The 14,632-nt window shown below is 34.9% G+C and overlaps 1 protein-coding gene across 1 annotated transcript in view; it reads left to right on the top strand.

Moving 5' to 3' along the window:
• Window positions 1-835: 835 nt before the first annotated feature.
• LOC139707879 (zinc finger protein 420-like) overlaps window positions 836-14,632 on the top strand; it is a 59,397-nt gene continuing 45,600 nt past the window's right edge. Inside the window, 1 exon segment of the mRNA XM_071619782.1 lies at window positions 836-905. Coding sequence (XP_071475883.1) covers window positions 846-905 — 60 coding nt within the window. The 5' untranslated portion in view covers window positions 836-845.

A 14,632-nucleotide genomic window follows, 5' to 3' on the forward strand; every position in this document is an offset into this window, starting at 1 on the left:
ATAATAATAATAATAATAATAAAGTGAGGTGGGGAGGATTTCAGGGTTGTGAAGCATACCTGTAATATAAGTTACTTGAAAAGACATCACAGAAGAATTTTATACACTGTCTGAAGACATATATGTATGTATTATTTATAAAAAGTGTTTATGAGTTCTGTACTGAGGGTGCACAAGTCCAATACACAGTCTTCTTTTTTTTGTTGTAAATGGACACAGTACCATTAGTAGTTTGTTGGCTTTTTAAAAATATTTATTTTTAGTTTTTGGTGGACACAACATCTTTGTTTGTATGTGGTGCTGAGGATCGAACCTGGGCCGCCCGCATGCCAGGCGAGTGCACTACCTCTTGAGCCACATCCCCTCTTGGGTGGCTTTTTAATGCGGTGCTGGGTGTTCAACCCAGTACTTCATGCATGCTAGGGAAGTTCTCTACCACTGATCCATACATAACCCTAGTCCCCAAAGTCCTTTCCTTAATCTTTTTTTTGGGGGGGCGGGGTGAGAGTGAGTGCGTGTAGGGCAGAGGATTTAATCCATGGCCTTATATCAGCAAAACAAGCACTCTACTGACTAAGCTATATTCTCAGCCCTGATCTGTAGTCTTTTAACAATGACAGCCTGTCTTTCAGACTTTGATTCTGCACCCACTTGGCTGAGGTTGGAGGCAGTGCCTGAAGCCTTGACCAATCAGTCTCTTAAGTGAGAACTGTCCAATCCTCATGCAGCCAGTGATGAGGGGGAGGGCTTCCACAATCCTCTGTTCCCTTGGTGTCTGGAGCTCGACATTTTTTTAAACTTTTTGTAGGCTTCTGTCCTGGATCCAGAGCCCAGGTGTCTGTGCTATGCAGAATCTGAAAACAAACCACAGGGAGAATGCTGAGAACCCTGAGAGCCAGGAAACAGTAAGTGTGCCTTGTTATCTTGAGACTGCGTAGGAAGGTGGCTTAAAGCTGACAGGAGTGGCAATGGTGGAAACTGGCAGTCATGGCTAGGGACTCCTCCTGGTCCTCTCCAGAGTCTTGTGGCCAGAGGGTCTCTCTGTGGTAGCTTAGCCTTCATCTCCCTCTGACTAGTCTAGTGAGGCTTAGATCAGCAGTTGAAAACCTGGGCATTTTGTTCCATAATTGTATGGTGTTTTCAGCTTCTTTCTAAAGCCCTTTGTGGGCTTCCATGTGCCATGAGTCCAGCATGTCTCCAGATTGCATAGTGAAGACTGAGATAATTATCAGGAGAGAACTCCAAATCCATTTATTGTATTCATGCATGAGAGAGGCTGTTAATTTTAGAGCTTGTTACTCATGAGGGTTTGTTTGTATTTATTTATCTATCTATCTATCTATCTATCTATCTATCTATCTATCTATCTATTTATTTATTTATTTATGTATGTGTGTACTGTTTTCCTTTTAGTACCAGAAATTCAACCCAGAGGTGTTCATCCAGTGATTGACATTCCCACCCCTTTTTTTATATTTTTATTTAGAGACAGGTTCCCTTTGAATTTCTTAGGGCCTCACAAATTTGATGGTGCTGGCTTTTAACTCATTCTCTTCATGAGTCCTGAGATTTTTTAATGTAGGGGAAACAGTATCTCAAATCCAGAACAAAAATCTGAAATCCAGAATGTCAGTTTAGCTCTCCATAGGTCTCAGAATAAACCCCTAGTTTTCTAGCTCTCTGTTCACATATCCAAAACTAGGGTTCTCTGTTCACAAATAATAAGTATAAAATAGAATAGATAGTATAATGACCATGTAATGCTGAGAATGGGCCTCACTCAAACACACTTGGTGGCTAATTGAAAGATGTTAATGAGCACCATTAAGGCCTATTTCAAATGTAAAAGACCTTGTAGCCCACTTGTGGGAACACCTTCAACAAAGTCCTTTGTCCCAAGGGTGATTCCTGATTGAATTTGAAGAAAAAAGGATGGGTCACAGAAAGAATGAAAGTGAAACCATATGGTAGTCAGGATGCCTTTTCCAAAGCCTATTCTAAATGCATCATGGTCTGTGTTCTGCCCAAAACCATCAGTAAACTTCTAAGATGGCACACAAAAATGATTTTTTTTTCCAGGGATCATTCCTCATACCACATGGTGGGTGTTCTATTTCTTCTTGCTTAAATAGATTTTTTTTCTTCAAAAATTATGAGACAAGCACCCAGATTCAATTTGCAAACTGAGAAATTTTGGTTCATCTCAAAACTCCACTTTCAGCATTATTAATCATTATTTTCCCATGTTTTATTTCAAATGTATGCATCATTTATAATGTTTTTTCTTCAAGAACTGGAGGACATTTTAAAAGATTTTAATTTATCATTCTGAGATTTTCACATGAGAAGAAGAATAAAATTAGGTGACATTAAAAAGAATGAATCCTAAATGAGGTTTATGTGTCCCAATTAAGGAGTTTTAAAAACTGTAATGGGTCATCAATTGAGGGTTTATTTATTAATTAATTTGTTTCTTTGTTTATTTATTTATGGTCAGACAATCTGGGGTTGTGGCTCAGTGATAGAGCACTCACCTAGCACATGCAAGGTCCTGGGTTCGATCCTCAGCACCACATAAAAATAAATAAATAAAAAATAAAAAAATAAATAACCCACAGAAACATTCCAAACATTTCAGGAAACTCTTTTATTTAGGTGTGACAAGAAAAAATAAAATTGGGACTAATTTGAATTTAAATTGCATGTAATTTAAATCTCTCTCTCTCTCTCTCTCTCTCTCTCTCTCTCTCTCTCTCTCTTTCTGTACTGGGGATTAACCCCAGGGCCTCAGGCTTAGAAGGCTAGCACTCTACAAGCTGAGCTATTTACTCAGCCCCATTTTTGTTTTGGAGGGGAGACCAGGGATTGAAGTCAGGGGCACTCTACCACTGAGCCACATCCCTACCCCTATTTTGTATTTTACTTAGAGACAGAGTTTCACTGAGTTGCTTAGTGCCATACCATTGATGAGAGTGGTTTTGAATTCATGATCCTTATGTCTCAGTCTTGTAAACAGCTGATATTACAGGCATGCACCAACATGCCTGGCCAACTTCAATATTTTTTTTTTAAAAGAGTGAGTGTGTGAGAGAGAGAGAGGGAGAGAGAGAGAATGTTTTTAATATTTATTTTTTAGTTTTTGGAGGACACAACATCTTTGTTTTGTATGTGGTGCTGAGGATCAAACCTGGGCCACACGCATGCCAAGCAAGTGCGCCACCGCTTGAGCCACATCCCCAGCCCCAACCAACTTCAATCTTAAGGGCTAAAGTACACACAAATTAGATCAAAGTCCATGTCAATGTCTTATCATATATATATATATATATATATATATATATATATATATATATATATATATATATATATATATATATATTGTTGATAGACCTTATATTATATTATATTTACTTATCTGTAGAGCTGAGAATTGATTCCAGTGCCTCACATGTTCCAGACAAGTGAGCTCCAATGAGCCCCATCCCCAGCACCCTGGTACATTTTTTATGGGGGATATTTAAGATTGAACTCACGAACACTTTACTACTAAGACAAATCCCCAGGATTTTTTTTTAACTTTATTTAGAGACAGGATCTCACTGAGTTTCTTAGCACCTTGCTTCTGCTAAGGCTGGCGTTGAACTTTCGATAATTCTTCCTCCCCCTCTTCAGCGACTGGGATTACAGGCTTGCACCAACACACCCAGCCCCTGGTACATTTTTAATATCTGTTTTACGTAGATTTTAACCAGTAGCCTTAACTTTTTTTCTAATATATATTTCATTTCAATACATAACCCAGAAATCAGTGAAACAGAATCTATTTTTTATCTCCAACACTGCTTTTTGTTATGTCAGTGTCTGAGTTAAGATTCCCTATTAAAGAGTTTACTATGTCTTGTATTCTCATTCTGACCTCCCATATTACCTAGTTCTGAGTTTTAGAATATCTGAAACAAGGTTCCCAGAGATTCCAAATTTTTTGGAGTATTTAGAAAACACCACTCTCTGAGTCTTGCCTTCTAGGGACCAGTTTGAATTTTTAGTGTGTAGCTTCTGAAGGGATGGACTAATTGGATGCTTTGCAGCTGGAAGACATTTTCAGATATACTTTCTATCTAAAAGGTACTTTATTTGTTTCCTTTTATTAGATACTGTGAATAAAGGTACAATAAAAATAGATGTGTGGCAATATATTTAGCAAAAGGATTCCAATTTTTTTACATATATACCCAGAGTTATTATTACTGGATTGTATGGCATTTTTTTTTACCAAGAATTATTATTTATATCTTTTTATTTATTTAAATACTGGAGATTAACCCCAGGGCACTTTACCAGTGTGCTACATACCCAGTCTCCAACACTTTTATTTATTTATTTATTTTGGAGAGAGGGTTTTACTGAGTTTCTTAGGACCTTGCCAAGTTCTTGAGGCTGGTCTTTAACTTGAGAATAAATCCCTAGTTTTCTACCTCTTATTCTCCTAAGCCACTGGGAGTACAGGCATGAACGATTTTGCACTGCTACCCCACATTATTACTAGTGGATTATGTGGCATTTTTATTTTGGGCTTTTAAAGAACCTTAAGAGTTTTATAAAAATATATTTATTAAATTTATATTGTCACCAACATTTTTACATATTTGTGTACCCTGGAATCCCTATTAATTATGAGATATTTGCTTTGTTTTGTATGGCTTGGTGCTGAGTATTGAACCCAGAGGTGCATACCACTGAGATACATCCACATTCTTTTTTATGTTATATTTTGAGACAGGCTCTCATTAAGTTGATTGTAGCCTTGTTATGTTATTGAGGCTGTCTTTGTACTAACAATTCTCCTGTGTCATTCTCCATAGCTTCTAGAATTTCAGGCATATGTCACCATAGATGACAATTTTAGATTTTTATAATAGCCATTCCAACAGCACTGCATAGGCTGAATAAAATCTATTTGATTAATTCATTAAATCCCTGAGGCAAGATTATGTGCCTCATGCATTGTAGGATGAAGTAGCCAGTGTAGGATTGTGGAATGTGATAGACATTATTATCTAAAGTACATATATGGGGCTGGGGATGTGGCTCAAGTGGTAGTGTGCTCGCCTGGCATGCGTGCGGCTGGGGTTCAATCCTCAGCACCACATACAAACAAAGATGTTGTGTCCGCCGAAAACTAAAAAATAAAAATATTAAAATTCTCTCTCAATCTCTCTCTCTCTCTAAAAAAAAATAAAGTACATATATGAAGACAGGAATTGATGTGAACATATTTTATATACAAACAGAGGTGTGAAAAATTGTTCTATATGTGTAATAAGAATTGCGATGCATTCCACTGTCATCTATTTTAAAAGTAAAACAAAAAAATCTTTATATATATTGCTGAGAATCAAACTCAGTTCTTTGCACATGCTAGCAAAGTAGTCAACAACTGAGACACAACTCCAGCCCATGTACCCAGCTTTTAATACTCTCTTTGTAGTAATCAGAAACAACTTTAAAAATTAAAATTGCATTTATATCACTTTTCCTAGTACAGTAATGTATTACTAACTAAATTTATTCTTATTATTTTTAAAAAATAATCTAATGGATAACTGTTAGTTTTTCCAGAGATTATTTTATCACTTCTTTAGGGCTTGGTGAAGGGTCTTTTTTTTCAGAATATAGATGTCTTCTATTATCAAATGGGTCCATGCTAAGTGTGTTGAAAATAGTGATTCTAAAAGTTCACACAATCCACACATTTCCAAGACTATAGGGGAAAGGGAAAGACAATAATCACAACCAAGAAACCATTTCCCATGGAAGCATAGTATCAGTGTCCAACCTGGAGTGTAATCCAGATCTTTCAGTGGTAAGGTTGTTTAAGAACCACAACCATAGGTTTTTGGGATCCTCTAAAGTACACTGAATGACTTTAAATCACTTACTCTTCTTCAAGATAAAATTTCTGCTTCCTACTTAAAAAATAAAAAAAAAAACTATGAATGAGAAAGGTGAATGAGACTTAAGTTCTGTGGAGGTACTGAGGTTGACCTTTTTTTTTTTTTTGAACTTTAATATTTATTTATTTTTTTTTTAGTTATTGGCAGACACAACATCTTTGTATGTGGTGCTGAGGTTCGAACCCGGGCCTCACGCATGCCAGGCGAGTGTGCTACCGCTTGAGCCACATCCCCAGCCCCCTGAGGTTGACCTTTAATTATAGTTTATAAATAGTCAAATAAGAAGGGCCTTAGTGTTGTCTCATCTTTTCCAACACATGATATGGAATACTTAGATGAACTGACATGAAATAATGAAAATGCATTTCAGGGAAGTGATATCACAGAAATTTTCAGGGTAGAATCTTGGAAATGTGGGCAAAATATATTCATATACATATGCATTTCTATAGAAAAAAATAAGTGATAAGTACATGAGTATGAGGGTAAATTCAGTGTGCCTCATGCATTGTAGGATGAAGGTAATGATAAAATAGTAACTGAGGAGATCAAGAACTCTATAATTGTGGGAGATATTAATAGCAATTTAGAAAAAGAAAGTATAGTGAAATCCCTTTAGGTTTGTCTCTGTCCTCTGTTCCTCTTATGAATTTGATTCTATAAAATGAGATTATGTGAGTATGGTTCTCTCTGAATTTATGTTTTCTTTTGTCTTTAGGATTTTGTCAGCTATGTCATGTAAAGCCCTGTCTTAATCTCACTTTGGGGGCTCTTTTACCTCCTGTTCTGGACTGCAGAGCAGAGACTCACCTCACTCATTCTGTGCAATGAATTGACTTTTGACAATCTTTGCAAACAATGGTTGGAAGAAGCATATTGGAGGGTCTTTCATATCCTATAATATGGTGTTCAGACCCTGTGGGTTAAAGGGTAGTTACTTGCTATGTTAGAAACATCTTCCCTATGAGAAGGGCTTATCTATATATTTTTTTTGTTTTGGAAGCCCCATAAACACAGAAGAGAAGCATTTATGGTTACAAACAAAGGAATGCCAGAAGCCATTAGATATGAGAAAATACAAAAAAAATAAAATGTTCTCTTAGAGCTTTTAGAGGTAAAAAGTTTATTTCTGTTTTGTGTAAGAAAACTAAAATTTCTCTTTGGCCTGACAATATTTTGATGTTTTAAACTTGCTTGCAATTTCTCCCTGTGTTTTGGATTCACTTATGCCTGGCTATCCCTTACCAGATAACCACCCTCTCTAAAACCTTCCTGGTGCCTCATAAATTCTGGATCCCGCTGACCAAATTACATTTCTCTCTAAACCTCAGTGGCAGCTCATAAATTCTAAGGTCTGGAGCTGAATTTATTTTCTACGTTGAAATGTTAGCCATGTGGATCCTTAACCTGCTATTTGCCTTTGTACTATGATTGTCAAAATCTTGTTAGCTGTAAGTACCTTAGACACCCACCTCCTTTGTAACTTTTTGTGCTGTAAAAACTTTTTCCTGAAGATCAGGGGGATGATCTCTAGCATGGAATCTTGTAAGAGACCATCCTGGCCAGCTTTTGTGTACACAATACAATATTGATTTAATTTGATTTGAAATTTGAGTTGGTGGTCTTTTCTTTGTGTTTTGGTTTAACATTAACTTTTTTTTAACTTCACTATAAATAAAACCAAAGAATACAACAAAATTCCTGTAAATGAGCCAGGTGCATAAAAATAGTCATTCTTTATTGAAAGCACAGAATTCATTATAAAAATGATACAAGCTTAAAAATTAAAAGATATCTCAAATATCAAGGGAGTTTAGGAGTTAGAATTTTTTTCTTTCAGAATATAGGTAGCAAAATAGGAGAAAAGAGAAAATGTGAAGCGTAAATATATTAAGTTATATGCAAAAAAAATCACCAAAATATTTATTACAAAAAAAATCATATATACAGAAATGGTTCAAGAGAAGCAGTCTTTTTGTCAGAAATAAACATTTGGATAGGAATGGAAGTTTTGGTTCTCTTTTTAAGTAGTTTTACTCCTAGTGAATAATCTTTACACTATTTCTGCGTTTTACTGGTTGGAATTAATTATAATTAATATATCTGCGTAAAAGGTACTGAATGCAGAAAAATATTATTGCTCATGTTTAAATCACCTACATTATTTGATCTTTCCCTTTTTAAACCAAAAATCTGCATAAAACCATTTCTTAATAAATATCTCTATCTCTGTATATTAGCAGAAACTGAGTTATAAAATTGGCTATGAAAACTTGTCTCTTCATGTACTTAAAGACTATGAATTTGCTGCTTAGCACTTATGTATAATTCTCTATGGTGCTCTCTAGTTATTTTTGTCTCTATGCCAAGTTTTATACCAAGCTCTTAGTATGTGCCATAATTACTCTATGTAGAAATGTAGGATTTATGTCTTATTTGTGACACTTTGTTCCCAGAACTGTGTCTAAAGGGAAATATGTACAAAATAATTATCCAGGAAAAAAATCTATCTAATATTATATTTTATTTTATATTTATTTATATATTTATGTATACATACTTTTATTATTTACAAACACACTTTGGTCTGAAACTACAGTGATACTAGTATATTTTAGCTTGAATTGGTTGTGTGAAACAAACTTAAAAGACTTCTCTGTGTTGGTTGGTAATTTCTGCAACCTCAGGAACCTAGTGAATAATAGCATAAATAAATAAGTAACACTCTAGTTTGAGGCAGAACCACCAAACTCGATGATGTTTTGCTTCTGCTTTCTATCTTGATTATTAGAAACATACCCTTAAATTTACATGGAACACTTTTGGAATTCTGTTCTGTTAGTTCTTCTAAAAAAAAAAAAACAATTAAAGTGAAAAATAATGCACTAAATTAAATGATCTAAATTTACTCCCTAAGTGCTAAACCAAGAAAGATAAATAATTAATTTCAAACAATTCATTTCTTAAAATAAATATTTTTTTTTCAAATCACCAAAAATTCTGAAAATTTAGAAAATTTAAAAGCTTTAGAAATATCCTAAGGCAATTTCTCTTTTGCTCAGAACAGTAGACTATATCTCCAACTCATTCTTCTCTAGAATTGGACTGTGTGCAAATATGAAAAAAAAGTGCTAAGATGCCCCACATGGCTTATAAGTTTTAAAATCCTGAAAGGAGTTCAAATCTGACATTTTTCTACTTTACAAAATACAAAATCTTAAATTTGTGTACTTAAAAAACATTTGCAGAAGTGTAATTCAAAATGACTAAAAAAATGAAAAAAATCATTGAAGGACTGACCCACTGAACATGAGGGACTTATAATATTGAATCCCTAATATTAAATGTCTTTTTATCATTGTCAAAATTTTCCATGTTTATATTATCAATATGTTAATCAAAATTTTTATACATTTAATAACAAATATCTAATTTCCTATTTTATTCAGTCTTTTAAAAAAATAGTAGTAATTAATATTAATAATTTAATTCTCATACTTGTTAAAGTAGGAAACATATATTTTAAAAGCTATGGCTATAGCAAATGAAAAATCCAGCCTAATTTCCTTTTTTAGATTGGGAGCCATCTCATCACAAAGGCATGAAAAGTTAATTTCTGCTTCATTATAAATTACTGTGATTTGTAAACTTGCTTGAAATGCCTGTCAGTGCCTTGAACTCACCCATGTCTGGTTTTCCCTGATAACAACCCTCCCTGAAACTTTAGTGATGACTCATGAATTCTGGCTTTCCCTGACCAAAAAACAACTCACTCTGAAACTTTATTGGGGCCTCATAAATTCCGATGTTGTGATCTAAATTTACTCCCTAAGTGCTAAACCATTTACACCATTAACCTACTACATGCTTGTGAAAATCCTGTTATTCGTGTAAGTTTTCAAGACACCCCACTTTTGTAACTTTTTGTGCTATAAAACTACAGTCCTAGAGAACTGGAGTTCTGTCTTCTTTTCTCATGGGTTTCAGGAAAGACTGTTATGCTCAAATGCGGGACCACCAGAGACCAAGATCCATGTAAGCACCAAAGAGGAGTTTATTGCAAGCTAGCTCAGTCCCCCCCACACACAGCAACTGGAGGCTTAGAGGCCCTGATCCCGGGGTTTTCAGCAGTTTTATAACTCTTTGGGGAAGGCAGGTACCCCACATACATCATAGCATCTCTTATAAAATCATCACACTCCTTTGGAAAATCATAAACAACTCTAAACAAGATTAGCACATTCACTGGTGGGAACAAGTTGGGTAAGCATGATTGGTTAGTAGAAGATGGGGATTCATTTGAACAGATTGGCTTAGGACATGAGGGGAGTATATGCTGAACTATATGGTTTCCCAAAATGTTATCAACCACCATAAACTACTGGAAGGGTCATTTGGAATCCCAGGAATTTTCCCTGTCTCATGCTGATTGGTGGCTGCTAAGGGGTTGCTATGGATCCCCACCTAGCCAGACTGAGTCAGGGACACCAGGCACAGCATATCTCTCCTGTTATTTGTAGATAAACAACTCAGCAGGGTGGGTATGAGCCTAGGAGTGCTCTTTGTGTCTTTCCAAGGACAAGAGTCATGCCCCCTTCCTTGGACAGTCTTTGCTCTGAGGTAGAGGCTGGTTTCTCACCTTTTACCTTATGTTTTTTCATGTATTTTTTTTAGCTGTAGCTGGACACAATACCTTTATTTCACTTATTTATTTTTATGTGGTACTGAGGACTGAAACCAGGATTTTGCACAAGGGTGGTGAGCACTCTACTGCTGAGCCACAATCCCAGCCCCTTATGTGTTGTTTTTATTGGGCATTTTTACTTTAGGGGTTTTCTTCCCAGTTCAAAGTTCAATCTGTCACCTAAAAAGAACAGAGATCAAAAAATAAATAAATAAAATTTGATAATTATTGTCATTATTTTATATTAATTCCTGAATAATATACATGCATATATAATCCATAAACTGAAATGACTTTATATGTAAGTTTAAATGAAAATGTTCTGTTGGTTGGGTTAGTTCCCACTTATGGGAAAACAACCTTGCCTCAAAATAATAGCAGCCTGAGACTCTGGGGTACATTTCTCAGAGTTAAAAAACAGGACTCAATGACCTGAAATTCTAGCCCTTATTTGTGCCTGGATTGGATAATATTCCCTGTCACTCAAAAAAAGGGTTCAATTCTCTCAGATTCAATGTTCATGATCTGAAGCCCCTTCCAATCAAGAGCATTTTGTGGGAACTGTCCAATCATGCATGTCATCAGGGAGGAGAAGGGCGGGCTTTCACTTCTTATCTTCTGAGTCCTCCATTTTTGCCCTCTGTAGTCTCATACTTCAGAGTCACAGGTTGTTCTGCTGTGTAGGAACTGAGGATTCAAAGTGGTCCTACTCCTGAGAACCAGGAAATGGTAAGTGTGCATTGGTCTAGCAAGGGAGGCTGGGGGAAGAAGACTATTGGAACCACAAGACTGGCTGTGTTGAAAACAGGAGCTAGCAGATTGGGACTCTGGGCAATCTCTTGATTCTGCAGACTTAACTCCTCCACTTGGCCACTATGTCCTCAGTCTTACTGGCCAACCAGGTGGGGAATATGTCAGTGGCAGAAACTCTTTGCTGCCTTCCTTATGCTCAAAGGGCATCCTCAGAATCTGCATAAACTACTCTGTGGTAGGTGTGTTCCTGCAGCCCAGTATCTTTCCAGATGCTGGAGATTGATAGGTGGAATAATTATCAACATCAAATCTCCAAAGTCCATTTTCCTGCAGAAGAGGAGCTGTCATTTTGGCGTACCTAATTTCCTTTTGAGCTAGCTAATTTTCATTTTGACATTCTTTTATTTTTACTTTCTTCATTATTATTATTTTGTTAAAGTTAGGTGAACTCAGGGATACTGTACAACTTAGCCATATCCTTGGTAGTGAAGCCAGATTTACAGATAGGTAGTTAGTGTAGTTAGGTAAATTTGGACTAATATCCAGTAAAATCAAGAATCAACACCATATTGAGAATGGAGTCCAGGATAAGGGGAATTGAAAATGTCCCCAAGGCCCTGAGCCCATCCAAAGGAAATTTTAATGAAGCAGCTCACAGCAAACATGAAGATGCTAATCCAAAAGCCCTTCCTGCCCAGATTACTCCTTGAGCCCACCTGTCCTCTACACTTTGGGTCTTCCCACCTGCACTCCAACACTGCAAGGTAACAGAACAAAGGACAGCAATGTGACAGGAATACGGGATAGCTGAAGGGAGACCTTAGTTATAAAAAATCTAAAAAGACCTTAGTTAAAAAAAAAAAATCCCTATCATGGATTCTACCTCTTTGGTCCCCTTTTTCTTCTGGGGAGAAGTCTTTTCTACTGTCCTTTAATAAAGCTTCTACTTTCCACTCTAAACTTGCCTTGGTGCACTTCTCTGGTGTTATACTTCAGCATTGGGGAAGCAAGGACTCTTCACCAGTAAACAGCCCTAACAGTTTTAAATTTGAGAAAGGCCCTAGCTAAGTTGCTGAGATTATTTTTGTTATGGTTTGATTTATCTAGAATTTGCTATTGCAATAAAGCATACTGTTTTTACATACATATGTATTCATATGGGGATCTTATTTATATTGTGATTCTTTATTATTGTAATATTATAATTTCACAATATATATGAATAGTAGGCCATGATAAGTTCTTTTTTTGCTCTTATAATTAAAAAGGTTTTTGGCTAAAGTTACATATAACTTTGTAGATGAATTTTAAACATTTATGCTTTGCTTTCTTACTTTATTTAAAGTGAAGCTTGATAATTTTTTTCTATTATTGCATTATTGTTGTATTTAATAGGTTTATTTTGACATAACCATAAAACGTGAAATATAATTTGCTCCCCTTCAGTATCCAGTAGTTCCCCTTTCCCTATTCTCCTACTTTCTTCTATCATATATTTATTTATAGTTTTTTTTAATTATTGCTTTATAGAATACACATAAAAGTAGACTTCACTGTGATGTATTCATATTTATACATAGCAAATTTGGTGAGATATGTTGTCAATTAAATTGGGGGAAAATTATCACCTTTGTAATGATGAGTTTTATTATTTACATGGGATGTATAATTCAGTCTTTTATGTGCTGTTTGTGACTTTTATTTTCTCATAAGTTCTACATATTTTGTTTCTAAAAATGTACACATGTGAAATACCACTTGCATAAGGCACCTATGTAAAATTTATACATAGTGTTTTATGCTCTTTTAAAAACTGGATATATTACGAAATGTGACTGGCCCTAGTGACCATTTTTCCTACAGATTATTATTTATCTCTTCCAAGATGTATATTGTATTGAGCCATGCCCTTGAGCTTCAAATGTTTGGGTGAGTACCATTGCATACTTATATGTTATCATGATCACATATGCTCTAATTTCAGTAAGTCTCTGTGATGGGGAGTATCATGTATATTCAATAGCAAAATAGTTTCCACAAATAGACACTAATTTAAACTCCTTTTGAGTTAATGATTATTAATTTGTTTTAAATGTTCATCAATATTACTTAATTTTTCCCATGGTGGGTTTTTATTTTGTATTTCTTAAATTTCTAAAGACTTTGAATTTTTATAGTTAATAAATATATCTCATGTATAAATTTGAAGTTCAAACTTCTGTCTTTTATATATTTTTGGCTTAAAAGATGAGAAAAGGATCCAAAAATGCAGCTAGAGATTGATTTAAAAAAAAAAAAAAAAAGGTTTAAATTATTTTTTAAAATTGACTTTTTTCTTTACTCATCATTTATTATAGGTTTCTTGTATGATTGTAAGGTTAGGTTATTTAAAGTGGATTCTAGGGCTTATCTTTGTTAATTACTACAGGAAAAACTAAATAAGAAATTTCTCTATACTATGGCTGCAGGAAAATGAATAAATTTCTTTAAAATCATATGGTAATAAAATTGTTAAATGACATATTTACTAAACATCCACTCCTTAAAAAAATTTTTTCTGTAATATTTTTGGCAGTGAATCGTGAATTCTATTATCTGGATTTTGGGATTTAATATAAAATCATATGGAATAAAATTTGGTCAAATCTAGAAATATTCATACATAATTTGTTGTTTACTTAATGACATGTTGTAGAGATAGCAACTAATGAACATATTTATTTTTAGAAATAGTTACTTTTTTGCTTTTCAGGTTCTAATGAGCCTTTTAGATTTATTTCCTTACTAAGTCACTCAGGGCCACTGATTTTTTTTTTTTTTTTGTAATCTCCAGGCATTTACCCTTCTAAGAAATCTGTCTTGTGAGCTCTGTTTCTGAAGAGTTTCTTAACATGAAAGAAAAAAAAAATATTTATGTTGCCCCTGAAATATATTCTCAATGCACTCTCTTCAAAATGGAGAGAAAATAATATTTCCCCAGACTGACATCCCTGTGTCAGGAGCTAACAATACATTGATGGTCTTTGAAGAAATTTCATACAGTTCTGTCTCTGGGTAGTTTTCTGTGGGCTGCTGAATTGCCATTTAGTATCCAGATACCCATGTTTTTTTATCTGTACTATGGGAAAAATTTTAGAGGGCACAGATGAATAATGCTCTTCATGGAGGCTATGAATACCTGTATGTTCTGTACTGCACAGCTGACAAAGCCCCTGGAATACACTGTGCAGATTCTATTTGG

Source organism: Marmota flaviventris, chromosome 12 (genome assembly GCF_047511675.1).
Source record: "Marmota flaviventris isolate mMarFla1 chromosome 12, mMarFla1.hap1, whole genome shotgun sequence".
Taxonomy (NCBI): Eukaryota; Metazoa; Chordata; class Mammalia; order Rodentia; family Sciuridae; genus Marmota; species Marmota flaviventris.